The sequence below is a fragment of the Excalfactoria chinensis genome, chromosome Z (assembly GCF_039878825.1).
Source record: "Excalfactoria chinensis isolate bCotChi1 chromosome Z, bCotChi1.hap2, whole genome shotgun sequence".
Classification (NCBI taxonomy): domain Eukaryota; kingdom Metazoa; phylum Chordata; class Aves; order Galliformes; family Phasianidae; genus Excalfactoria; species Excalfactoria chinensis.
In genome coordinates, this window is record NC_092857.1 from 35,912,393 (window position 1) to 35,939,842 (window position 27,450).

At 38.0% G+C, this 27,450-nt stretch overlaps 1 protein-coding gene across 1 annotated transcript; it reads right to left on the reverse strand.

Annotated features, from left to right (window-relative positions):
- LOC140264543 (DNA topoisomerase 2-beta-like) lies at nucleotides 1-26,523 on the reverse strand. The gene is made up of 26 exons (XM_072360397.1): nucleotides 26,387-26,523; nucleotides 25,865-26,075; nucleotides 25,224-25,414; nucleotides 22,350-22,566; nucleotides 18,807-18,899; nucleotides 18,597-18,711; nucleotides 16,566-16,687; nucleotides 15,623-15,771; nucleotides 14,825-15,056; nucleotides 13,121-13,255; nucleotides 12,443-12,643; nucleotides 11,160-11,355; nucleotides 10,934-11,025; nucleotides 10,133-10,288; nucleotides 9,884-9,967; nucleotides 8,765-8,962; nucleotides 8,068-8,212; nucleotides 7,423-7,536; nucleotides 5,732-5,790; nucleotides 4,515-4,548; nucleotides 3,876-4,077; nucleotides 3,298-3,380; nucleotides 2,874-2,984; nucleotides 1,009-1,125; nucleotides 434-531; nucleotides 1-239 (listed from the first exon to the last, which is right to left on the reverse strand). Exons 1-26 carry the CDS (start codon nucleotides 26,413-26,415, stop codon nucleotides 78-80), a joined length of 3,546 nt encoding a protein of 1,181 aa, XP_072216498.1. The 5' UTR covers nucleotides 26,416-26,523; the 3' UTR covers nucleotides 1-77.
- Between the last annotated feature and the right edge of the window lie 927 nt (nucleotides 26,524-27,450).

The window sequence follows — 27,450 nt, forward strand, 5'->3', positions numbered from 1 at the left end:
CAAAAGTTTGCGACAGAAGGGACCAAAAGGACAACACAAGATAGTCGCTGGAAAACAGTTGTGTGCTCTTTGGGCACTTAATTAAACATACCAAAATCATCATCTTCATCGGACTCTGCAAAATACTTCACTTCTTTGCTAGCCCAACCTGTCCGGGGCTTCGGGGCAGTTTCGGAGGCAAAGCCTGACTGGAAGATTTCCACATCAGAATCCTGGTCGAAAGCGGCCTTCTTGGGTTTCTTTGGAAAACAAAAGACAAATCCTTTGTGAAGCTCTGTGCGTTTTGCATCGTGACATTCAGTCCTGAAGCAACTCTTCTCTAACAGCTCTAACATAATCACAGCTACACCCTGGTTACTACATCAGCACCCCGATATAAGAACATGCATCTTTTACTGAAGTGAAAAGTGGAAAGGACCATGAGAGGACTGACCTTGCACGGTGTTGATTCAGGTGCCTTCTTCCCAGGGTTGTAATCACCTTCATTTTCTGAGCCAGATGCTTTCCTTTTCTTTGCCCCTCTCCCTTTTCCTAGGGGAGAGAACATAATTTCAATAAAACATCAGAGTTCAGCACGCTGGAAAAAACAGCAGTGATATTGTTACATCTCATCATGTCTGTGTGTAAAGTTGAAATTCAGTTACAGCTCAAGCTTCTTCTCAATAGGCAGAAAATACAACGTAACAGTTGATTTTCTCAGTTTTATCTCTCTCTTTCATACTTCCTCTGGAGTTAACCATTCTCTCATGGGGTTTGGAGTCATTAAATTCCCAACAGCGAAGGTCACTTAAGAAGTTCACAGCACTGATGGCCAAGAAACACCAGTGAACACTTTCTGTCATAGAACAAGCTCAGGGCTGAGTAATCTGCCGATGATTCATTTACTAATAAATCAGTGTGGTTCTTTTAGAGACTATCTCTGCTTCCCTTGAAATATAACCTTGAACCTGTGTTACAGAGAGCACAGACATCGTGTGATGCTAATCGACACCACACCTAAATTACTACCTTTGGGTGCCGCAGTCTTCTTTGGAATGCCAAATTCCAAATCCGAGTCAGAATTTACAGTTTCAGTCTTCATGGCCTTGGGAGCCCTTTTAGGTTTAGGTGGTGCATCTACTTTTGCTGTTAGAAGTCAGAGATACCAAATGTGTTACATTCACATATTGCTTAGAAATATCAAATTTTAATAAATTACAGAATAAATGGCAGATGTTAAAATGAGATGAGCCTCCTACACTTGAGGAAAACATACTTCAACTTTTATGTTAGAACTGTGAGAAATAAACAGGAATCCTCACTGAATTTCTATTACTGCTACACAACCTGTCTTGCCATCTTTATAATACAGTATTTGTATTGCTCCGAAAGCAATGCCTCCTATTCATTCTCATGGAAATTACAATGAATACAAAGAGCTCAATAACACCATTCAATAGTGTTTTCATTATCTATGCCTTTTCATCGTCGATGAACAAGAGCTGTGCTGGTAAAAATCTACCCCAGCAGAGGTGACCTACTGTCACTGTCAGCACTGATGAAACGAACCCCTCACTGCCTCACTGTGCTCACTGTTTGGTGTCCATAAACATTCAGCAAGTGTTGATTAATGTCAGTGGGTGCAATTTTTCCACATAGAAGAATTCATTTCCACCCCTTTGCTTCACCTGCACTTCCACATCAGACACCGTTTTGTCAGACTGCCCCTTTGCTGCCATCTGTTACATTACAAGGAAATGGAATGGAATACTGCTGGGAAGGTTCAACCAACCTCGGCTGCCACACCACCACCATCCACCTCTGATATCGCGGGCCAACGTAATAAAACAGGAGGCATTGGTCTCGGAGCAGCCCTCATACATTCACACCACGGAGAAGTAATGCACTCCACATGTTGGAAGACAATCCAGCCTTTAACAAAACCCTCTGCTTCGCTACTGACCCATGTGTAATCTGTCAGCCCTGAATACCTTAAAGATAAGGAGCATGTAAAAAGCTCCACATAGCAGGAATGTGAACACTGGTGAGTACTCAAGCTTTCATCTGTGATACTGCTAAGGGAATGTCTTCAGACAGATGAGTGTCTCCAGAATCTTTTTGGCAGCGTTGCCTTTAACTGCTCCCTGCTGGAGAATCAGTGTACTGCTTTGTGTGATGGATGATACCTACTAAGTAGTCCAAGTATCATGGCCTGCTAATATTAAAAATAAAGCTTTCTTTGGCATCAAGGAGAGGCTCCGGCAGCCTTTTAGATAGATCTTGAGAGTGAAGAACTGATACTTAGGTCGGAACTCGGGAACCATATTTGAAAACAACAAATAGGTCTCTATAGATATCGCAATTAGAAGACAAAAGAACTATATTAGCATAAAGCAAGTCAGAGTCAGTTGATGCCAGAGATCAGAAAATTTCATATCAAATTGATCAAGGTCTGAGAAGAAATTTAACTCCTAACTATTCCTTTATTGTCCCTGGACTGAGAAAGGAATGTGGCCATACAGGTAACGAGACAGAACAAGCAGTCCTTCCGTATCAGCTTCCTGTCCTCCAAAATTCAAACTCTGAAGTCACAAAAAACCCCACATACGACTGTTTGTAGTAATTGCTTCAGCTACACAATAGACATTCCCCTGTGAGGCACTCACCAGAAGGTGAGTGGATGGAACATTGCATGAACACAGAACTAAGGACATGACTAAAAGAATACCAGCTGAGTAATAACTAAGCTATTAAGTTATCACTACACTGTCAAAGAAATGGTGATCATGTACAGTTTGGGCAAAGGAGAGATGATGAAAACTGGTGAATGCTGTGAAGTGAATGGAAGTGAAGAACTTGAAAAAACTTGATTTACATTGTAATCCTACACTTACCTTTTTTAGCAGCTACTGTTTTACTTAGAATTTTCTCTGGTTGTTTTGAGGCGAAAGGTGATGAGAAAACAGGAGTAGAATCCTCCTCGTCACTGTCCAATTTTGTTGTATCTATAACCACAGAGTATGTTCAGAATAAGATTTGTTCACTGCATATTTTAAATCATCCTGATCGCTTACAGTCAAGATCAATCTCACAGATACACCTTTCTGATAACTACAGCTAGGCTATGTGTGTACCGTGTGCCTACAATACAAGCCATGTTCCTCTAAGGATCAGAACCTCTTATTTCTTTTCCCCTGCATAAATCTCAATACCATTACTCTTAAGACTACTGCGTTAAGTTTCTATTTATGACATAAAACCCCGTACGTATTCTGTAAAAACTGCTAATGGTAATCAGATCAGTGAAATCAAGCTCACCATCATCTGTCTTCCGAGAGTAGGATGGCAATGAGAAAATGTTCCCAAAGTCTTGATTTTTCTTCTCTTGAGACATTTTTCTACTTCCAGACACAAGAAGAAATTGCATTAATTGCATTAACTCCATATTAAAATATGCAGACATTATAGCATCCATAAGAGATTAAATTATTGTTTTACATTCTAACACGTATCTAGCACTTCAACAGACAAATCCTTAATAAAATCCCTATCCTGTCATGCATCGTAACCATCTTAAATTGACAGCACTACATGTTTATCAATAAGTCTGTATACCTGTTGGTACAAGAAGGAAAACAGAAATTTTTACTAAATACGATTAACAGATGACATTACTGACACTCTATCACAATTCGGTGAGCCATGTCTTCCCTGCCCAAGTCAGTTGCAATGGTGAGATGATAATATACACTTTCATTCCTCCCCAGAAACATATACATTTTATTTTACATCTTATGTGAAGATTAATAATTAATATTCTGTCAGTTTTCTTTAGAGGTTTCTGTATTCAAAAAAAAATTATCTAAAAATATATACTGCTGAGTTACAGTACTTACTCTGGAGATGGCTTTATTATGAATGGAGGGAAGTCATATTCATCTTCTTCTGAACTGTCTGAGAGAACGAACTCCTTCTCTCTGTCATTTATAGGTGGAGAAACTTTTACTTTCAGCTCATCTAAATCATTCTTATTGTTGGCATCATCATCGGCATCATCTTCTTCTTCTGACAAGTCAAATGTATACTTGGGCCTCTCAGCTAAAAGGAAAATACATTTTTACATACTTCAGTATAGTTACGTTACCACATAAATAAATGCAAGGGGAAGTCACTCAGCAGGGCCTGCCTCAGATTATAAAAGAATTTGAGGAAAAAAAAAAAAAAAGTCTTGTTTGAGTCTAGAAGAACAGAGGCACATAATTTAAACTGCTACCAAACATCAGAAGTAGTGCGACCAGCAGGAGCAGGGAGCTGATCCCCCTGTCCCTCTGTACTCAGCTCTGGCCAGACCGTATCTTGAACACCATGTTCAGTTTTTAGTCTTTCACTACATGAAAGAATCCAGGCCCTGAAGCATGTCCAGAGAAGGACAACAAAGCTGTGAGGAGACTGGGGCACACATCTTATGGTTGAGAGAACTGGGATTGTTCAGTCTGCAGAAGAGGAGGCTCATGGGTGATCTGATCACTCTTTACAACTGCGTGAAAGGAGGTTGTGGCGAGGTGGGGGCTGGCCTCCTCTCCCAGGTAACTAGAGACTGGATGACAGGGAATGGCTTCAAGATGCACCAGAGGAGGTTCAGTTTGGATATTAGCAAAAACCTCTTCTCCTCTATTTTTATTAATTTCTACTCTAGTATTTTGGATAAGGTGAAAGATTTCTGGATCAAGTTACAAAATCTTTCACAGCAACTCTTGGTCTGGTCACTAAGGGCTTTTTCATAAACATCACAGTGAAGAGAATAAAATGCAAGTTAATTGCAGCAGATAGACCTTTCACAGATACACCTTTCTGATACTACAGCTAGGCTATGTGTGTACCGTGTCCCTACAATACAAGCCATGTTCCTCTAAGGATCAGAACCTCTTATTTCTTTTCCCCTGCATAAATCTCAATACCATTACTCTTAAGACTACTGCGTTAAGTTTCTATTTATGACATAAAACCCCGTACGTATTCTGTAAAAACTGCTAATGGTAATCAGATCAGTGAAATCAAGCTCACCATCATCTGTCTTCCGAGAGTAGGATGGCAATGAGAAAATGTTCCCAAAGTCTTGATTTTTCTTCTCTTGAGACATTTTTCTACTTCCAGACACAAGAAGAAATTGCATTAATTGCATTAACTCCATATTAAAATATGCAGACATTATAGCATCCATAAGAGATTAAATTATTGTTTTACATTCTAACACGTATCTAGCACTTCAACAGACAAATCCTTAATAAAATCCCTATCCTGTCATGCATCGTAACCATCTTAAATTGACAGCACTACATGTTTATCAATAAGTCTGTATACCTGTTGGTACAAGAAGGAAAACAGAAATTTTTACTAAATACGATTAACAGATGACATTACTGACACTCTATCACAATTCGGTGAGCCATGTCTTCCCTGCCCAAGTCAGTTGCAATGGTGAGATGATAATATACACTTTCATTCCTCCCCAGAAACATATACATTTTATTTTACATCTTATGTGAAGATTAATAATTAATATTCTGTCAGTTTTCTTTAGAGGTTTCTGTATTCAAAAAAAAATTATCTAAAAATATATACTGCTGAGTTACAGTACTTACTCTGGAGATGGCTTTATTATGAATGGAGGGAAGTCATATTCATCTTCTTCTGAACTGTCTGAGAGAACGAACTCCTTCTCTCTGTCATTTATAGGTGGAGAAACTTTTACTTTCAGCTCATCTAAATCATTCTTATTGTTGGCATCATCATCGGCATCATCTTCTTCTTCTGACAAGTCAAATGTATACTTGGGCCTCTCAGCTAAAAGGAAAATACATTTTTACATACTTCAGTATAGTTACGTTACCACATAAATAAATGCAAGGGGAAGTCACTCAGCAGGGCCTGCCTCAGATTATAAAAGAATTTGAGGAAAAAAAAAAAAAAAGTCTTGTTTGAGTCTAGAAGAACAGAGGCACATAATTTAAACTGCTACCAAACATCAGAAGTAGTGCGACCAGCAGGAGCAGGGAGCTGATCCCCCTGTCCCTCTGTACTCAGCTCTGGCCAGACCGTATCTTGAACACCATGTTCAGTTTTTAGTCTTTCACTACATGAAAGAATCCAGGCCCTGAAGCATGTCCAGAGAAGGACAACAAAGCTGTGAGGAGACTGGGGCACACATCTTATGGTTGAGAGAACTGGGATTGTTCAGTCTGCAGAAGAGGAGGCTCATGGGTGATCTGATCACTCTTTACAACTGCGTGAAAGGAGGTTGTGGCGAGGTGGGGGCTGGCCTCCTCTCCCAGGTAACTAGAGACTGGATGACAGGGAATGGCTTCAAGATGCACCAGAGGAGGTTCAGTTTGGATATTAGCAAAAACCTCTTCTCTTCTATTTTTATTAATTTCTACTCTAGTATTTTGGATAAGGTGAAAGATTTCTGGATCAAGTTACAAAATCTTTCACAGCAACTCTTGGTCTGGTCACTAAGGGCTTTTTCATAAACATCACAGTGAAGAGAATAAAATGCAAGTTAATTGCAGCAGATAGACCTTTCACAGATACACCTTTCTGATACTACAGCTAGGCTATGTGTGTACCATGTCCCTACAATACAAGCCATGTTCCTCTAAGGATCAGAACCTCTTATTTCTTTTCCCCTGCATAAATCTCAATACCATTACTCTTAAGACTACTGCGTTAAGTTTCTATTTATGACATAAAACCCCGTACGTATTCTGTAAAAACTGCTAATGGTAATCAGATCAGTGAAATCAAGCTCACCATCATCTGTCTTCCGAGAGTAGGATGGCAATGAGAAAATGTTCCCAAAGTCTTGATTTTTCTTCTCTTGAGACATTTTTCTACTTCCAGACACAAGAAGAAATTGCATTAATTGCATTAACTCCATATTAAAATATGCAGACATTATAGCATCCATAAGAGATTAAATTATTGTTTTACATTCTAACACGTATCTAGCACTTCAACAGACAAATCCTTAATAAAATCCCTATCCTGTCATGCATCATAACCATCTTAAATTGACAGCACTACATGTTTATCAATAAGTCTGTATACCTGTTGGTACAAGAAGGAAAACAGAAATTTTTACTAAATACGATTAACAGATGACATTACTGACACTCTATCACAATTCGGTGAGCCATGTCTTCCCTGCCCAAGTCAGTTGCAATGGTGAGATGATAATATACACTTTCATTCCTCCCCAGAAACATATACATTTTATTTTACATCTTATGTGAAGATTAATAATTAATATTCTGTCAGTTTTCTTTAGAGGTTTCTGTATTCAAAAAAAAATTATCTAAAAATATATACTGCTGAGTTACAGTACTTACTCTGGAGATGGCTTTATTATGAATGGAGGGAAGTCATATTCATCTTCTTCTGAACTGTCTGAGAGAACGAACTCCTTCTCTCTGTCATTTATAGGTGGAGAAACTTTTACTTTCAGCTCATCTAAATCATTCTTATTGTTGGCATCATCATCGGCATCATCTTCTTCTTCTGACAAGTCAAATGTATACTTGGGCCTCTCAGCTAAAAGGAAAATACATTTTTACATACTTCAGTATAGTTACGTTACCACATAAATAAAAGTGGCAGAGAACATACACGTCATATATTTTCATTTGTACACAATCTAATTATGTAATAAACAATCGATTTTTTTTCTACTCACATATTCAACGATTTAGATCCCTCCCCCTCAAACCCATATGTAGAAAGCAGAAGATCCCCATCTCAAGAGAAGCAGAATACTCTACAGAAATTTCAGTCAGTTACTACAACTAGAGAACCATAATAGACGTGTCCACATGTTTAACTTGAGCATTGAATACCTCTGCTTTTAATTTCCATGTATGCTGAAAGTAATACAGAAGTGTTTGGAAGTATTTCTGCACATCTCTTTAAGGAAGAAAATCAGATGAAATACTCATTGTGGTATATTTCCCTTCTCATAATGTGTTAAAAATACGATTAATGCAAAATTAGTACTCATTCAAGCTTAATGATGACTGCGTAAGGATATCTCACCAGGCTCCTCCTTCTCTCTCTTCACTTTAACGATTTTATCTGCTGGGGCTGCTGTATTCACCGAGTCATCCCCACCACTGTCAGCTTGCGCACCACCAAATTCTTCATCAAATTCCATTTTTATTGCTACAGCATCAGCATCACCCTAAAAATATTAACAAGTTGGTCAAAATAAAATTATACCTTTATATTCCAACAATAAATATTATAAATAAATAACAACCGGTGGTGCACAGTGTTAGAACCGCCGCTTGCAACACTGGAGGCTTGGGTTTGAATCCCCCCTGTGGCGCAAGTGGTAGAACTGCCGCTCTGCTACACTAGAGGGCTCAAATCCCAGGAGTTGGACTCGATGATCTCTAAGGTCCCTTCCAACTCGCACGATACTGTGATACTGTGATAAACTGCAATACAATTTTTAGAAGAGAATAAATTAAAGTAGACTATTATATTGCCAATTTTAATAGTATTGGAAGGGGAAAAAAAGCAACAAAAACACTCCAGCAATAAGTAGTCATAATAGGCTTTCAAATATAAAATAAGTCCAGCATTAATTTCTTTACACATTAAGTTAGAAAAACATCATACGTACATACAGTACTAATGGGGTCTAGTGGGATCTAGTCTTTGGATTTGCATTATCAGCACGGAAAAATATAGCAGTTAAAGAATGTAACTATAGCAACAGTTAGTTTACCTTTTGCCTTTTCAGCAATTTCCTACTGGCATCAGCTTTCATGGCAGATGTAATCTGTGGAACTATTCTTCTCCCAAATGGTGATGGCATGGTCTCTTCCAACTGAAGCTTCTTCATCTTGGGTTTACCAACTTCACCTTTTATTGGCTTGCCAATCATGCCAGCCAGAATGTCATCTCTTTCCTGTGCTTCTACTTTCTAACAAAAAACCAGGGGCGAGAGGGAAACATGTTCATTTTCAGTAAAGGCAAAACATGGTGCTTTTTCAGTCTTTTTTAACATGGAGTAGAAGACTGCCCTTAATTGTCAGCTGAATTATAGCGCACCTTTTACTAATGGAAAATCAATCAATCTTGGTAAATTCTTCCCTACTTCATGTGGTTAAAAGCTACGCTTTTTTTCAAGCCCAAACAAATGAAAACTTTTGGACACTCTGGAATATCTTTCTTTCATCAAGTTCCTCTTCCTCACGTGTATCTCCAGGTACTGATATAACTTTTCAGTCCTTCGGTGTTTAAAGCAAGCAGTGAGCTTTTAGATTAAGTTTTATAAGGCACATTTTCCAGTCCTTTCCAGTTTTTTATTACAGAAGTTGAGGTTTCAGCACAGAATACTTCCAATTGCATCTGCACCATGAAGGTGCAGAGAAATAAACATCTTATTTGGATTATCCTGTGTTACTTCAAAAGATTACATCAGCCATTTTCAGGAAACACTGAAGGCTGAGGCTCAGCAATCATCAATACGCCTTTACCTTTTTGCCAGAGATACTAATGAGGCAAGGTAAAAGCCTTTTGTCTAGCACTTCTGGTCTACATGCTTTGTTCCCAAATTTGTGGCTTTACATTTGATAATGCTTCCTCACTTAGAATTGCTAGTTACTACTCCCAGTTTTTTTGACATTTGAAAACCAATTTGTTCCTGGTAGTTTTTCTTTCACAGACTTGGGAAAAGCACTGTACTGTACAAATACAAGAAAGAATCCCTGAGAACAAAACAGATTTCCCACTTGCCCCTATATTTGGAGAGCAATCTGCTTTTTGTTTTGTTTTGGTTTTTGTTTTGTTTTCTTTTTGCTTATTTTTAATATCTATTTTTAGAAATATTTGTAAAACATACTTCAAGCTCTTCGACAAAAGCTGCTAAGTCTTCTTTCCAGAGATCTGAAGCAGATTTCCTTTTAAGGTCATTTAGTTCTCTCTCCTAAAATGTGAAAGTAGCATATAAAATATAAGTTTTTACGTTATGAGTTGGCTGAATCATAAGTTACAAGTAACTTAGTAAATACTGTCTGAACTGAACATTCACAATTGGGCACATCCGTAATTATTAAATCATTTCAAAAGAAGCCTCTCACAGTGTACCAACCTTTGAATCTCTGTGCTTAATGAGCTCTTCCACTTTCTCTTTTGTGAGAGACCACAGAGACATGTCTAACATATAGTTAAAATCAGGGCCAGAAGTCGATCCAGAAGCAGAGGAAGCATCATCATTTGGGTTTTGTGGGTCCTCCTCTTCTGCTGCCTAAAGTGAAATATTCAGAATTAGACAGATGAATAATCTTAGCTCTGTAAATGAACAGCAGCAATTCCCCAAAATACCCTGATGGATTACTAAGGTGTTTCCTCGTGCATTCAGTAACAAGGAATTTTTTCTTGTCTTTTCCAAATAGCCATGTTCCTGTCATTTCTTATGGCTGGACTGTTTAGTCATTGATGTAAGAATACAAAGCTGAACCTAACATTAGCAATACGCACCGTATCCCACTGGCTACAGAAACTTGTATTTTCCTAGCTATCTCACACAGGATGAAGATCTTTGCTCTCTGGACATGCACGTACATCTGTTTCTTTAGAAACGAGTACAGTTTTGTATAGCAGTATACAAAGTGCTATAAAAACCCTGAATGTATGAACTTCTCATTCTCAACCTTTATATCATCTAGTTGTCTTCTTAGAATTATCTATGTGGAATACCACCATTATGCAGCAATATTTGTATGTAAATTCGTATTTGTAAGAATGAAAGCCAATAAAAAGTAGTAATGATTAATCTTGTTAAAGTGTTGTGTCATAAATTAATCAGACTACTACAAAACCAAACATCTTGATAAATGAATATCATTTATAACAACAGCATCAAATGTATCCAGAGATTTCTGATCCTCACCTTTTCCTGTGCTTCTTTCCAAGCTTTAACTGGATCGGATTCATAGCCCCTCTGAACCAACATTTGAATCAAGTCTCTTTTTGATCTATTCTCTACAATACAAACAAAAAACCAAAGTCAGTAATCGGTGTTGCGAAATTCAATGTCTTACATACAAATACATTTTACGACATTTAAATCACTTCCAGATTTCTCCCTGGTTCTATTTTAGAGAGTGTTAACTCACCTATGGCAATTTTCCCTTGTATCTTCTCCAGAATGAAGCGAGCTTGGTTGTTTAGCTTTGTAGATTCAGCACCCAGCATTCCCACAAGCCATTCCTTACGTAAACTATAATAATGTAATCGCAAATCAAAGAACTCCTTCAAAATGTCTTGCACAGTTTCATACTTCTTTAAACATCCCGTATGATCAAAGAGCACCTACAAAATAGATAACATATGGCTTGAAAGAGATTTCATAACTCAAGATTTTTAATCTTCCTGTATGAGTTTATTTCTATTGCTCTCACATGCACACTATATGAAGAATAGCATTTTGAAGACTGAGAGCTCAAACCTTCCTCTGGGACTATATAGCACATAGCTAGATAGATTATATTTTTAGTCACAAGTCAACTTAACATAAGATTTATGATTATATCTTCAAGCAAGAAAGCCCTGGAGAGGACACCAAAATTCAGATGAAACTACAATTCTATCTAAATTCACAACAACAATAATAATAATAATAATAATAATAATCGTATAACAGTTGAAGAGTATTTTTTATAATCTCTAACCTCCAGTGTGAAAACTGCCACTTTAAACATCTCAGAAATCCTTCAAGTACAAAGAAATAAATCATTTTTACTTCACAGGCAAAATCAATTCTGCCTGACTTCTGACACCTCCAGTTCAGACATTTATAGGTGGACTAGTCACCCTGGGCACCCCTTTCTAGTCAGCTGAAAGAAATAAATCCCTCTCTAGGGGAATTCATCTGTCTAAAGTATCTGTTTGGTAGGTGGATGCATAATGGACTCACACAGGCATCTAACTTTTTAACATGTTCACACCAGGACAGATTGATTCCTACACAAATACAAGCCTTACAGAGAGATTCTAGCAGTAGTCCCTACACTTACTCGAACCTGTGCAAAGTACAGTCACCTTGATCTGGTGCATTTGCTTTTCAAAAATAATCTACACAATAGATTGAGCAAGGCCATTTACAACACACACATGTGTGTATTTTTGCTTCGTGATAATGTTTGAAAGTAGTACCTGCCATAAAAAGACTAAAATTCTAGACAATTCCAGTGAACTTTCAAAATTCAAGTAGCCCAACATGGTCAAAAGACGTGCATTATCTCCAAGACAACTGAATTCAAACAGTTCACAATTACTTTTTGTCAGCAGCAAATATGAAGAAGAGACTTGTTCATTTATGCCAAAATCACTACAAAAACATTCAAGTTTACAACAAGCAACTGTAAATATTCTGATAGCCAAACAGAAAAAAAGTTACCATAGAATCACAAGTAAGACTTGTTTGAAGCTTAAAGACTTCGTGCAATCCAGCAGCTTCTGCCTCTGCAAGTTTTTCTTCTGTCATCTTCACAACAAATTTCACAGTCGTATCAGTGTGGTATTCCTTGTAGTCACAAATTAATGCTGGAGTTTTTTCAGTTCCATTCAACAGTGGTTCCAGAACCTGTTCTCTGTACACCTATTAAGAAAAAGATAGCAAAAAACCAGAAACACTTATTTCAACTTCTTTAGATTCCTCATTCTTTAAACCAAGCTCACAACCAAGCTAAGATTTCAACTTGTGTACCACAACTGAAACCAGTGATAATTTACTAAACCAATACAACCTGCAAAATGAAAGCTGGGATTAGAACAAACATAAGAGCCATTCTACAAGGTCAAGAAAGTCTACTTAAAAATAAATAAATAAAAAAAAAGATGGGGGGGGGAAGGGAAGGGAATTATGTATTAACTCAGCAGAAGAAGCAGTGATTCTTTGTAGTATAGACAGTAGATGAGATGGTACAAGTAGAACCCTCTTTTACAAAGGCAAAGAAAAGAATGAAACCATGTTTCTTTCCAAGTGCATAAAATGATCAGAAGTGGACTAAAATGTTCTCCTGCGTGTAGGATAAAACTGTTTAATTTAGAGCTTTTTTTCTTTACTGTAACTTACCTGGGTCCATGTTCTTACAGGTAGCTCTGTAATTTCTACAGTGTTTCTGTCCACCACAAATATTTCACCACTGACCACATACTGGTTTTGACCAAGTTCTTGAATGGTTCCTCTGAAGTTTTTGTAGTTTGGAAGCTGAAATTGCAATAAAAATCAGTGGGATACTAAGAAACTTTGTAATAAGATACGGAAGATATTTGTTTTTCCCCATGCACCATACAGCTATCACTTTATACTGTGCTAATCCATCAACCAGCCCCTCATGCTGGTAATAATCTTACGTCATGGTTTTATCATTACCAGAAAAAGCCAAAAAGATACACATGTGCAAGTGACAGAAGCAATTACCTTATTACCTAAAGAGTAGGTACATAATTAAGATGTAGCTGAATCCAGAAAGGTGGAATTTGTCTTTCTTTGGTTTGTTGGTTGTGAGATTCTGTTTGTTTTGAATTTTTTTTTTTTTATTTAAGTGGCATTTTTTATTTTTTTTTTAATTTGGATTTCCTTTTGTATGATTTTTTTTTTTTTTTTTTTCCCAGAAAACAGCAAACACAGCTAACACCGGACAGAAAGTGCATAAATACCCCAGTCTCACTCTAAGTTTACATCGGCACTAAAAGAAATGGAGAAGCTGGGCTACCTTCCCTAGTCATTTACTTTTTTTATTCATGTGCTGTTTGGCAAAGATAGTGGAACCCATTCAGTTTAAACATCAACTAATGTGGTGACAGACTTTTAATTACTGTTATTATTTATTTTAACTGAATTGATTCCCTTACCCAGTTTACCATGCAGCCACAAACACATACCAGAATACAGAAAGGAGACTAAAAGAGGCAGTTCTGCCTCCATCTATCACAGTGAGGCTTCAATTGACTCTGAGACTACACAGAAGGCCTAAGAGTCCTAAGGGAAGGGCAATGGATTGCATTAATTAAAAAAATTCTAATTATTGTTCCCAAGTATTTGAAAAAGAAAATTCACCGAGTCATGAAAACTGATATTGCACTCTCAGAGGCAGTGAAATGTGATCTAAGTAGAGATGTTTCTGCCCCTAGGACTTAGACAACACAAAGTAGCAATACCCACTTATCAATTAGTTGTAAAGGTTAAATAGATGACGTTAGCTGTTGATTACAAAGGTTCTGGGTTCACACGAGTATTCTTACTGTGCAAAGTGTTTTTGAAATATACACCACTTCCAAGAACTTCTTGTAAAATTTTAAATAAAGGAGCAGAAGCTACGTACAGTTCAGCAGCTGCTGACTTTCTTGAACAGTGACAGTACCTTCTCCTATGCTTACAGATGTGTTGAAGATTTGGATAAGATGGTGGAAATTTTATATTTGGCTGAAGATAAATACTTGCACCTCGTATAAGAAATAGCAGCACAACTTTCTACTCTACTCCCATGCAAAATGACTATCTTTAGGACTTGAAACTTTGAAGTCTTACTGTCAACAGAGAACAGAAAGTCCTCTGAAATAACTGGAAATCCACAAATTGCACTGTTTCTTTTCTTCAAGATGAACTTCTCCACATCACTTTCCAACAGTCAAGTAAGGCAAAATTACCAGACAATTCAACCAATTCAACTACTTCAATAATCAAGCATTCATGGAGGTATATGACTACATTTCCTAAGCACAAAATTAGATTTGATTACCAAATGGATAAAATGCTAGTGTATATTATTTTTACCATGGGATGGGGATCTAAGCCATCCAGCATTCGTCTGACGTTGTTTACAATCTCTCTGGTATCATAGTTTGGGAGTTTGCAAGCACATCCAGTACCGATTCCTTCAGCTCCGTTTACTAAAACCATAGGAATGATGGGAATATACCATCTAGGCTCTACACGTTGGTTGTCATCATAAAGGAATTTCAGCAAGTTGTCATCCACTGATGGAAAAAGAAGCCGGGCTAAAGGGCTTTAAAAAAGAAAGAAAATAAAAATCTGTTTAACTGGAGTCCCACTGGTTTCATGTATAAGTGCTTTAACCCTCAGAGTGTCCAAATATGACCTATTTTTTTCATCTCTTCTATTCTTTGCCATTCTGAAGCTGAAATTACAATGTAATGTCGCACCTCCTGAGAAAACAAAGTTCTTCCCAATGGAATGGCATACTAATAGCAGATGATGTCTGCTTCCTTCCCAATTATGCATGTACATAATACACTAACAGATGATCACACAGCACACAGACCTAAGTCTACAGCATTTTCAGTCTTTATAATTCAAAGTTTAATTCCTTGAAAGCTACATTTTCTACAGCAGTTCTATGCGTAGAAAATCTCTGCAGAAAACTCAAGATGGAAAACCACACTTACAAACATAAGGCAAAATTTGAGCACTAACAGCTATCAAAATAGACTAATCTCCTATCCCTTTCACATAAAAAAATACAAATAAATAAATAAAATCCTTTACTGTTGTGAAAGGACTACTTCAGGAATAAAGCTTCTCAAAAGCTTAAACCGTTGACAATATCTTTACCTTAGCATAGTGAAAATACAGCGAGAGCTGGCAGCATCCTTTCCACCATGAAGCCTGGTACCAAACTGACCAATAGGTTGTAGAAGATTAACATTGTTACTTCCAACAAAGTTCTGAGCCAAGTTGACAATAGTCATCATTAATGCTTGCTGCAAGAAAATACATGTTCACAGAAATAAACATTAGAAGTACACTCTTTCCTAATCAGTCAATAATGCAGATTTTCAATGCCCAGGAATTCTGTGACTGGCCTGACCTCAGTTTCAAAGAAGTCAGCTTGAGGAAGAAATATAGCCTCTTACTAGAGCTACTGGCAAAGCATAATGCTCCCTCTTTCATAGCCACATTGCCTCCCTGAATTAAATGTCCTTGTACTCAATGCTTAGAAAAACCCAAAGTATTCTCGATTTTTTTTAACGCACTTTTCTGGAGTAATTCAAGGGGCAAAAAATGATTGCACCTGCTTTCTCTTGCACAAACTACATCTCACTGCATTCAAAGGCAAAGATGAAAGGATGGAAAGAGAATGAATATGGCAACTCGTGTTGATATTCCAGATAAACACAAATAAACAAGAGTAAGAAATAACCGTTGTTTCAATCTTGTATCAGGTTTTGGAGAACACTGTACTCTATTTTTTGCTCAACACCAAAAATTTCCATTGCACATAGTTACTGTGATTGAGAATCTGGAAGAAGTTTACTATGGAATTATTTACTTACCATTTCTCCATAATCCATAAACTACGTGGTAATACCACCTTGCATAAGGACTTGGAAGGAATGGAAATACATTTTCTTTTTAAATTATTTACTGCTTGGCTCAAACTCTTTAGAATTAAATCTGTAATTACTACTTTGAGTCAAAAGATTCGGAATTTTAATACAGTAAACATTGTACACAGGCTACAAATTCTCACAGCTTTTCTACTCTTCGTACTCACCTCCCCATAGTGATAAGCTGACATTTCAGCAACAGAACCAGCCAGCTGAGCAACCTTTACTTCACGTTTATCATTCCTCTTAAAGCAAGTGAACAAAACTTTGCGCTGCCCTGGTTTTAAACCTAGTAAGAAGAAGATGCCATTTTCAACACATAAAAAAGCATTGGTTTCCAAGGAAAAAAAAACAAAACAAACAAACAAAAAAAAAACAACTTGATTTTGCTTTATTCTCATCTCTAAACTCTGGAAAGAAGCTTAAACTTTAGAGTAAAATTATAATTTGAACAAAATAAATTCTTTTCAATTATTGTAAAATAATAGAAATAATAATAGAAATGATTATTATAACAAAAAGTCACCCAAAGAGTGGAAACTTCACCCTTTGAGCCAGTAGCACTCAACACTATTCTAAGAAGTAGAACTTCATCCTAAATGTACCTCTGCAAGTTAATAGTTGTTTCTTTCCAGTATAGCAAGCAAAATCTTTTTCCTAAGAATCAACACAAATCCAGCAGTGACAACTGTAATTGTAGCTTACACTTCTTTTAAAGCACTCTGAAAGTTAACTATTTCTGTTAAAATAAAAATACATGCTATTTCTATCCCTTCTAGATCTTTTACAGTTTTAAGAAACCATTGTCTTTGATCTTTATCATTTAGGTACACTTGATGGACCTGTACACTTGAAGTACACTATCTTTGTGGAAGGAACCATATAATTTTTCTGCATACCACCTGTAACTGATAACCAAAACATGCTTATTCATCTATTCATTGTTTCAACTCACATACGCTACTAAAATGCATTTAAATACGCATTACTAACCTAGGTAAGAGCAAAAGTTGAAAAAAAAAAAGACATGACTTCAGTCTCCGCTTCATTTAGGTACATAAAATCAATTATTTATTTTTTTTTAAATAATGGGTCTGTATCATGTTCTCTAGCATAATGACAGTAACAGGATTTCCTTCACAGAGGAAAATCACCAGGAAATAAGAAAGCTGTAACTGTTAAGAGATGGTCAAAATTTTCTTTTTCTGTATTTTTTTCTGAGATTTGCCAATTGAACACCCTGTTGTTTACCACCTGTGATAGTGAAGAACAGAATCTGACCTTCCGAGCAGTTCAGAGATCCATGATCAGAAGCAAAATTAGACCCAAAGCTAACAGTGACATGAATAGCAATTATGTATGTTTACATCTTATATACATATACACATAGAAATTAGATTGCATTATGTATACATGTTATTTATGTGTCTATAATATAATATAATACATGTGTTCCTCATAGAAAGGTTCCCTTCTAGTTTTCTTACACTTCTGTACAGATAAATGCTCTTGCAGCATTAGATATTTTGGTGTGAGCTTGTAGCATCAAGAATGCTGAATACCACGGCTATAAAAAGTTTGTTGGAAACTGGAGATAAATGCTTTTTCTTTTTTGTCTTATGAAACCTCGAGGTCTTTTTTACCATATCTTCGTGAGCATATTTATACTGACAAAAATACAGGCGGAAATTTCTGTTCATGCTGCCTGCAGACAGCTTTACACATGAAGCACAAACTGTGCAGTAAGAGCTGCTTCTTTTCATACGCCATTGCAAAGGAAGAGTTAGTAAATCTGATTTAGAGAACCATAGGATGACTGCATGAAGGATCAGTAAGCACTAAAAGAGTGTTTGTGCTACACGATGGGAGAATACATTTCATCCTTTCATTTTTATCTCAATTCAGATGACAACTTGAATTGTAATTATTAAGCACTTCAAAGACTTGCTTTTTCTGACTGCTTAAGTAGAAGCAAAGTACTTGTAATGTCCAGGGTTAAGCTTAAAGGCTACAAAGTATCAGTTTAAACTTCTTCCCAGAAGAACTGTCACAAGTCCTCAGCGTATAAATGACAACAACAAAAATACAGAAGTCTTCTAAACTCTGTCTAAATAGATTGGCTTTCAAACCAAATCACAAGTTTAAAAAAAACAATAAAAGAGAATATTCCAACAAATCATCATAAACTGTCAGCTTACCATCAACAAGGGAGGGAATAGATCCTTCGTTGTCTGAATTTGAGAAAGGGATCGTCTCCTCGTTAACGATGTCATCGTAGGTCAAATGTGTTGTCGCTGGACTATATAAAAATGGCTGAAAAAAACCCACATACATTATTCACTCAATACAAACACCTTGTTACATTTAAATCTCATCCACAAGATTTGTTACTGTTGGTTAGGACTCACTTCAGGACGGCCATGTAGCCAACCCTGTTGACTGTCCTCCATGAAGTCTGTTAACCATTCTTTTCGATCATCAATCTTCTTCTTACTGAACGCCTGAAAAAATTTCAGTTTCATAATATTGTAAGTGTAGATATGTTTGTATAAACATATAAACAGATATGTTTGTATAAACACCCAGAAAACAGAGCACAGAAAGTTCTGCTCGAATGTGCACAAGAACTTCTTTACAGGGAGGGTGACGGAGCACTGGACCAGGCTGCCCAGGGGGTTGTGGAGTCTGGAGATATTCAAGACCCGCCTGGACACCTACCTGTGCGACCTGGTGTAGGAAACTATCTGATCAAGTATTCAGTATTTAAATAGATAAACCATGTGATTAATGCTTACATTTATACAGCAGTACTTGCTTGTGACCTATTGGACACTGCCGCAGAAGGTTTTTCTAACTCACACTGACAGCTTAACAAAACTGATGATTTATAAAGACTAAATGAGAATTTAGGCTAGCTGACAGTCCTTACGAATACAAGGCATCACTTTAAAACAACAGCTTATCACTATAAAATGACACAAAAATGTTCCGAAAGACTGATCTGTTACAGAAGTAGAGTTCCCATCCAGTGAGTTTCTTCTCCAAAAATAAGAAGAATACATAAAGACTGAATATGCAGTTCAAGTAAAATTTTAACTACTTTGGGAAAATTCTGTGAGTTACTGAAGTACTACGTTTTTTATGATGGAGTAAAAGACAGAGATACCATCATTTCAAGCACTCTCCTGCATAAGAGAAAGGGATAAAGTAATATCACCCTGTTCAGCTTCAGCTTGGCTGCCTCTGTGAGCAAAGCTCAACAGTTTGACAAGTCAGAATGTTAACAGTTTTTGGCTCAAAGCTTGCTCAGTGGCAGCCATCTGAGATAGAACCTGCTCAGCAAGCTTTTGGAGTTAATGGTTAATTACCATGAGCGCAGTGGTAAGAGGATGGATGTGCTGTTCCTCCTGACGAGCAAGATGCGAGTACGAGCAAGATGCGAGTACCTCAACTGCTACTGTCACTGCGACCAACAGAACACGAGGCCCCTGCTAACTAGGGAGTGCCCCAACAAACAGGTGTTGCCCCGGTAACGGAAAGGATGCAGTAGAGAGGATAAAATCCCAAGGAAGAGCAGGTACCCCTCTACCCAACTGCATATCAAATGAGATACCACTGACCAACTTGCTGCCTCCCTGCAGACCAACAAGACGCCGCTGGATCCCTGATGGGGACTATCCTTGCTCTATAAATCATTTGCTAGAATTTTTCTCTTTTCTCGCCAACTTTCAATAATAAATCAATAATAAATAAAATCAATTGTAATAAATCAATTGGAAAACACTGGCTTTGTTTGCTGTCTTCATCTTTTTCTGGGTATATATATGTGTGTATTGAACCATCTCTTCCAATAATTGGAGTGAGACACAGACCTCTGAAGGCTTCAGCTTAAGCTGTTGTACAAACATGGCTAAAATCCTACAGTTTTATTCTGGATCCTTTCCATGTGTCTATATAATTCCTAGACCAATTGAGTGACAAATGACCAGAAGCATTACTAGGAAAATAAGTTCTTATGAGCACGGAAGAATTTAGAATGTGAAATAATATTTTTCTTGTCATGAGATCTGGTAGGACCTACAATCTTAAACCCCATTATACTTGAAGTTGAGCTTAGGGCTTGGATTATAGCTTGCAGCAGCAAAAATATGGATGGGAATACAAATGAAGCTTCTGTTAACAGCATTAGGAGTAGTCAGCAGTTCTTCCCCGAGTAATAGATGACTAATTTCATACAGAATTGACAGGATATCATTTTAGACAATAAGTATCAGTCTTAACGGGTTATTTGGCCTCAGACATAATTTAAACTAATACCATTCTGTACATAAATAGGACAACTTTATACAGCCCTGGCATATCATGTGCAGTTATACCTAGCCTCTGAAGATCAGACTGAAGACAAGCTGAAGAATGTAAAAAGTAGAACAGAGAGCAGAAGACTAGATCCTCTATAATGGTATGTAAGCACTTGGAAATTGTACTGATGAAAAATGAAAGCAAGTAATAAAAACAAAGGTACTACAAAGAATTCTTAGTAGGAACAGAATCTGCCTCTAGGGCTAAGACTGGCATCAAAAGTGACTCCAGTCTTCACAACTTTAATTGCAACCGAATCCTGCTATGTTTCCTCGAAATATCCATTGAATGATAATTCTGGTGTATGTGAAAGTCCATTTGCAGAACTCAGATTCTTAATCAGGTTTTCCAGAGTCTCTTAAGGAACAGGGTTAAGGGAAGTCCTAGAGAGAGTTCAGTGGAGGGCCACAAAGACGACTAAGGGGCTGAGGCATCTCCTGTATGAGGAAATGATGAAAGATCTGGGACTGTTCAGACTGTAGAAGACTGAGAGGGGATCTTAGCAATGCTTGTTAATATCTAAAGGAAAGCTGCAAAGTAGATGTGGCCAGCCTCTTTTCAGTGATGCCCAGCAAGTGGGTAATGGACACAAACTGGAAAACAGAAAGTTGTGTACAACATGAGGAAAATATATATATATATTTAACTTTGAGAGCATCAGAGCCCTGGAATAGGCTGACCACAGAGGTTGTGAGGTCACTTTCTCTAAAGACATCCAAAACCCACCTGAGTGCAATTCACTGTAGGGAATCTGCTTTAGCACAGGGTTAAGACTAGCTAATATTCAGAGGTCCCTTCCAACCCCTACATTTCTGTGATTCCATAGCAGACATGCAAACATACAGATTCCTTCCTATCTAGATGAACACACTTTTCTGAGATAGATAACTACATATATGAATTATATTTCAGTGCATCATGGACAGAAGTAAAGTGACAGGTACAAATAACATTTGATACATCAGGTTTTTTCCTTCAACAAAGCAGGCACCTACTGTTTTCTCACGTTTTCTGCTAGTAAAAACATACTCTTTTATTGGATCCATAACATGTTGTTAAATGTTTCTATATGACTTTCATTACATACATATATATATATATCATTTCTGAATACAAGTATTTTCCCAATTTTCATTCCCTTTCTTACACCTTTCTCTTTTTAATAGCATCTAAAACTAAAACAGAAAATACGTGAAAGATGAAAACAGTTTCATTACAGACACTCCTGTCATTTGTCTTTCCTCAAGTTCTGTGAAACACAACTTCCTGGTGTACTGACTGAGTCTGTCGTGTCTATAGCATCTGAAAACAACTACCTAAAAGATTTCAGATTCAAATGTGCCAGACACATATGTGAATAAACACATGTCACACTGATAAATCTTCAAAGAATAGATCGTCATCTGATCATATTTACTCAGAAACAAAAATCAGGTCCCCTAGGCAGCTGTGAGACATCATTTGTTTGAGCTCTATTGCCTTTCTCAGAGCAGGGAATGAACGTTAAATATTCTATTACAACTGCCCAAGATAGAACATGTAACTTGGAATCACATTTTCGAAGGCAAAGTAGCTATTCTTAGTATACTTACAAAGGCTGACACTTGACGAGCAGACTCAGTTTGTTGCACCTCCAAGTCATCCGCTTCAGATTTCTTATCCTCATTATTTTCTGGTATTTGTAATTCTTTCCTTCTAACACCTCTTCCCAAGTTGGGCTTGTACTTCTGGAATCCGCCCCTCACTAACTGGACAGGTTGAAGAGGTCTTTGTTTACTTTCACCTCGAGCTGGGATTTTTCTATCAGTGCTAAGACAACCAGAACAAACAAACAATATCCAATTCAATACAAAAGCACGTCATCAAAAAGCACAGGTTCACTTTTATAAAACACAGCTTGCTTTTTGAAAGACATTACACAAATGCAAAGTTCTGCTGCGTGTTAAATTACACACACAAATCTTCTTTTTCTTCAGCAAATGTGTATAGGCATTCATCTACTAACTACTTCCACAACAGAAATAATTCTTAATGACTCCTAAATGCTCACAAATAACAAGATGGCAAAGTGATCCTGCAATAGAAGGCGTCTTCTTACCAATGTAGCATGGGTAAAAGCCAGGAGCCAGCAGCCACTGTGGAGTATGGGTGACAATTAGAGACCAAACCAAGCAAGAAAACTACGTAGTTGGTGTTTCCTACTGGGTGGAGGGCGTTGATGTAGAGTTCTTCCAATCCCCAATATTGCCTGGTGATTTTAACCACCCTAACATCTACTGGAAAAGTGTCAAAGCAAGCTGCAAGCAGTCAAGGAGACTCTTGCAGTATACTGAAGATAACTTCTTAGTTCATGTGGTAGGAAAGTCCAAACAGAGAAAATGCAGTGATTAAGTGCTGGTGGAATTCATGATTTTAGCTGAGCAGTACAGTAAGGACCCTACATTTTAAGGAAGTGAAATTCTTAATTGTTAATGGGATTCTCCTGCAAACAGCTGTCATAGATAAAGAAGCAGAAGAGAGCCAGCAGATATTTAGAGACATCTTTCTTGGAGCACAAGAGCTCTTGATTCCCATGTTCAAGACAGTGGGCACAGAAGGCAGGAGAAGAGCATGGCTGAGCCAGGACCTCCCAGTCCAACTGAAATGTAAGGGGGAATGCACAGCCAGTGGAAGTAGAGACACACACCCTGGGGATACTTGGATACCAACAGAAGCATAGGAATGGGATCAGGAAAGTTAAGCTGATGCAGGCAAGGGATTCTAATGGGTACACGAAGAACATGTGTAAGAAACTGCATCCCCTCTGATGAATGAGACAAGGATATCTGCAAACAGACAACATGGAAAATGCCGAGGTACAACTTTATCTTAGTTTTCAACAATTGCTCCTCCCATACTGTTTGTAACAGTTCATTTCCCTCCTCCACCCCCTTCCCCACTTATCATGCAAGTCAGGATGCTAGAGGACAGCGTTAAGAGCTCCCCCTAGCCAACCTAAGAACCCCCACTTACAAGACACCACCCCACCTCAGTCCCCACCCTGCAATGAACACATCAGGTCATATAACCTTTGCTACCCAAATTTGCTCCCCCCACCCCCTGCAGAGCACTGATCAGCCTGAGGCTAGTGCACTGTTTGCTTAGAATACATATGATTATAGATATATGTGCAAAATCTTGTTCAGAATACATTTAATAAATTGTTTTGGTGCACCTAATCGGTGTCAGGGAAGTATGCTATAGTCACTACCTTTCCATTGGGCAAAATAAATCAAGGAACACAGTGTGGGGAGGGATCCCCCACAACACTCTTGCTTCTAAATTGGAGAGATACGGATGTAATGAGCAGATTACTAGATGGATTTGGAAGTGGCTGAATAGATGTATCTAAAGAATTGCAGTTAGCAGCTCAATGTCCAAATGCAAAGCAGTAGCAAACAGCATCTCTCAGGAGTCCATACGGAGAAAGCTTCAGTAATGAGACAGTGGTGTTGCGTGTATCCTCCGCAAGTCTATGGATGATATCAAACTGAGTGGTGAAGTTGAAACAAGAGAAGGAAGGGATGCCATTCAGACAACCCACAAGAAGTCAGCCCATGTGCATCTCGTGAAGCTCAACAAAGTGCAGCACGGCATCCTGCATAAAGGTTGGGGTAATGCCCAACACCTGTAAAGACTGGGAGGGTGACCTGAATGAGAGCAGCACAGTGGATAAGGGCTTAAGAGATGAAAAGCTGGATACGAGCTGGCAACATGCACTTGCAGCCCAGAGGCAGTCATATTCTGGTCTGCATCCAAAAGAAGCCAACAGGGTGGGGAAGGTGTTTCTCCCCACCTACTCAGCTTTCAGGAGAGCCCATGGAGAGTACTGCATCCAGCTGTGGGGTCCTCAGCACAAGAAATATGTAGATCTATTACTGAAAGTGCAGAGAAGTACCACAAGAATGATCAGAGCCACAAAAGTCTCCCCTGTGCAGAAAGACAGAGAACTGAGTACCTTCGGCCTGCAAAAGAGAAGGCTGGGGGGGAAACCTCATTGAGTCATTTCAATATTTAAAGTGGGCATATAATAAGCACAGAGATAGACTTCACAGGAGCCTGGAAGAGCGGTGGTTGCCCAGAGCTATGGGTGCCCCATACCTAGAGGCAGGTGTTCAAGGCTAGTTTGGTTAGCAGATCTGAACATCCTGATCTAGTGGGAGGTACAGCAGGACAGCTGAAGTGAGATAGTCTTTAAGATCCCTTACAGCACAAACTGTTCTCTCAATCTAAAGTAAACATTCATTCATGTGATGCTTAGCATAGCAGTAACTAGGGCTTTCATACAACTAGCGTTAAATCTACAAGTAGTAGCATTCAGAATTTTTATTAGACATTCTTAGTCAATTAGAAATCCATCAGCAGAACAGTTTCCTCTTAAAATGCCTTCCTTGTTAGTCGAGGTATAAGTGCAGCTAGACCCTTACCCAGCATTAGTACGTGAGGTCTCATTCAGGTTATCTACAGGTAGACAGGCCTCCATGTTGCCACACTCTGATCCAGAAAGTGTGTCTGGGGACTTAAAACTTGAGCTTTCAGAAACATCCTGTGGGCCAACTGACTCTGCCTTTCCTAAGGATTCCAATGATTGCAGGACTTCACCGTTTTTTTCTGCTTTCTGAAAAATAGGAAAAACAAATATGAGCAAAAGCAAGTCATGGTACTAAACCCAAAAAGGAGATAGCTTTATGTCCACAAAGCTCAGTACTAATCGCTCCTCAGAGCACTTCCTGTCCAAAAAGACCATCTCCTTTTAGTTGCTCCCTAATCATTTCACAGGCTTCCCAAGAAAAATTCGTATGTCTTTCTTTAACTAAACACCTTGAAATGTAGGTTTCAGTAGATGTTTTCAGTACTTTTATTTCTTCACCGTCATTTCATGAAGTTCACCTCAGGTCAGAAACAACTGGAAGTACAAGAGTTCCCACACAGAAAATCACAGCTTTTGAAAAAATATATGGTTTCTAAAAAGATTAATCTATCTTTTCTTTACATCATCAAGTGTTTCTATCAGTTTCACAAACTCAGAAGCTGGAATCCAACTGACAAAAAAAAGAAAAAGCCTTACATCTGCATCTGGAGGGACGCAAGACTCATGACTACTCTGCATCAAACTTTCCTTCTTGTTGGCATCCTCCTGCGATACACCTTCATTTATATCCATCTCTTCCTTCCTACTTGTTGTTCTGAAATTTGGCTTTGGTCTATGGAATCGACTCCTCAGTAACCGAACTGATGAAGTAACAGTTTTGTCTTCTTGGATCTCAGGACCAGACTCCCTAAAAAAACAAACAGGCAGTTGATGGCATGGGACAAGACGAATCCTTCCAATCACATTTCACATGCTTGTATTTAATTTTCAGCAGTAGCTAGAACGAGAGCAAAGTAAGGGACGCCATGAAAAAGATCAACTAAGATCACATCAAACATCAAGAACCTGTACCTTCAAGACAGGTCAGCAAATGTAAGAAAAATTCAGATTAACTGGAAGGAATAAGACACACAAATACTATGCTTACAGATTAAGTGGTAAATCTTTCTTACCACTGCCCAGCAAAAATACATCTATGCAGCTGCTTGAGAAGCTTACATCTTTGTGGCAGGAATCATTGCTTTCATTCACATGGTGTAACGCATATCCTTCTGCTTGTCCTCTTCAGGATCTTTTTCATGTCTGTGGTCTTTTCTCCATGCAGCAGTTCTTTCTAGGTTTGGTTTGGGTTTCTGCACTCGGCCTCTTTTGAAAGGTGCTGGTTTCAGCACACTCTCTTTGCTGCCTTCTTGTGAACCAGCCATGTCATTAGACCTGGAAAAATACAGAATACATCTTGTGTACTTATGGATCTAAAATTGGAAGGCTCCTAAGGCAAATACGTTTTCCTTTTTAAGCACTAAATCACATACATTTCCATAAAGCAGAGCTATGCACTGCTAAGTCCATGGAGACAGTAGAAGTGCTTGAGAAGTAAAAATGTATGCTTGCACCGTTCTTTTCTTTCCCCACTGGAAATGGGATACTACGCTACAGATCTTTTCCTGACTCACAAAGGCACTTCTCAAATTCGTAGCTGCTCTAGAGGCAGAACAACCTAATTTAACAAAGGCTATGAAAGGTATCAGAAACTTTATAAGAATATAACAATAACTTAATAATCTTACTGGCGTACAAATACAAGATGTATCTACAACTACCACCTTCTTCTGTGCCTTTACACCGAGAGCCACGTTATACAGCAAGGAAGATAATAACAGAACTAAATGCTGAAGTGTTTTTATGTCTGATCAAACCTTGTATAGTCATCCTTCGCCTTCTTTAAAAGGACTAAGTAAAAAGACAAGGTGTTGTTGTTATTAACTCTCCTGTAAAGGACATTTCTCCTGTCACACCACATCTGCCATTTCTCCACTGAATAGAAATACAGGAAACACTCATTAATTAAAATATACATTAAACCACCCACACTGGAATGTGTTTTTTTTTCTCCTCACACTCAAATGCTCAACTGCGCTTTAAGAACAAACACTTATTCCTGTTGCTTAAACATTCAATACTTTCCACTCACTGAAAGGATGATACATCAGTATTCAAACTATTGGAGAAAGCTTGCTTTAGTTTGCAAGGGACTAGCTAATTCTTTGCATTCATCATGGGGA

Excerpts from the sequence above, each read along its gene's own strand:
- LOC140264543 (XM_072360397.1), bottom strand. The coding sequence starts at position 26,415 with ATGAAAGCAATGATTCCTGCCACAAAGAT. Across the intron at positions 13,256-14,824 it reads GCTTAGATCCCCATCCCATG|CTTCCAAACTACAAAAACTT; the intron begins GTAAAAATAATA and ends TTGCAATTTCAG. Across the intron at positions 4,549-5,731 it reads ATGATTTAGATGAGCTGAAA|CCCCCACCTCGCCACAACCT; the intron begins GTAAAAGTTTCT and ends AGAGGAGGCCAG.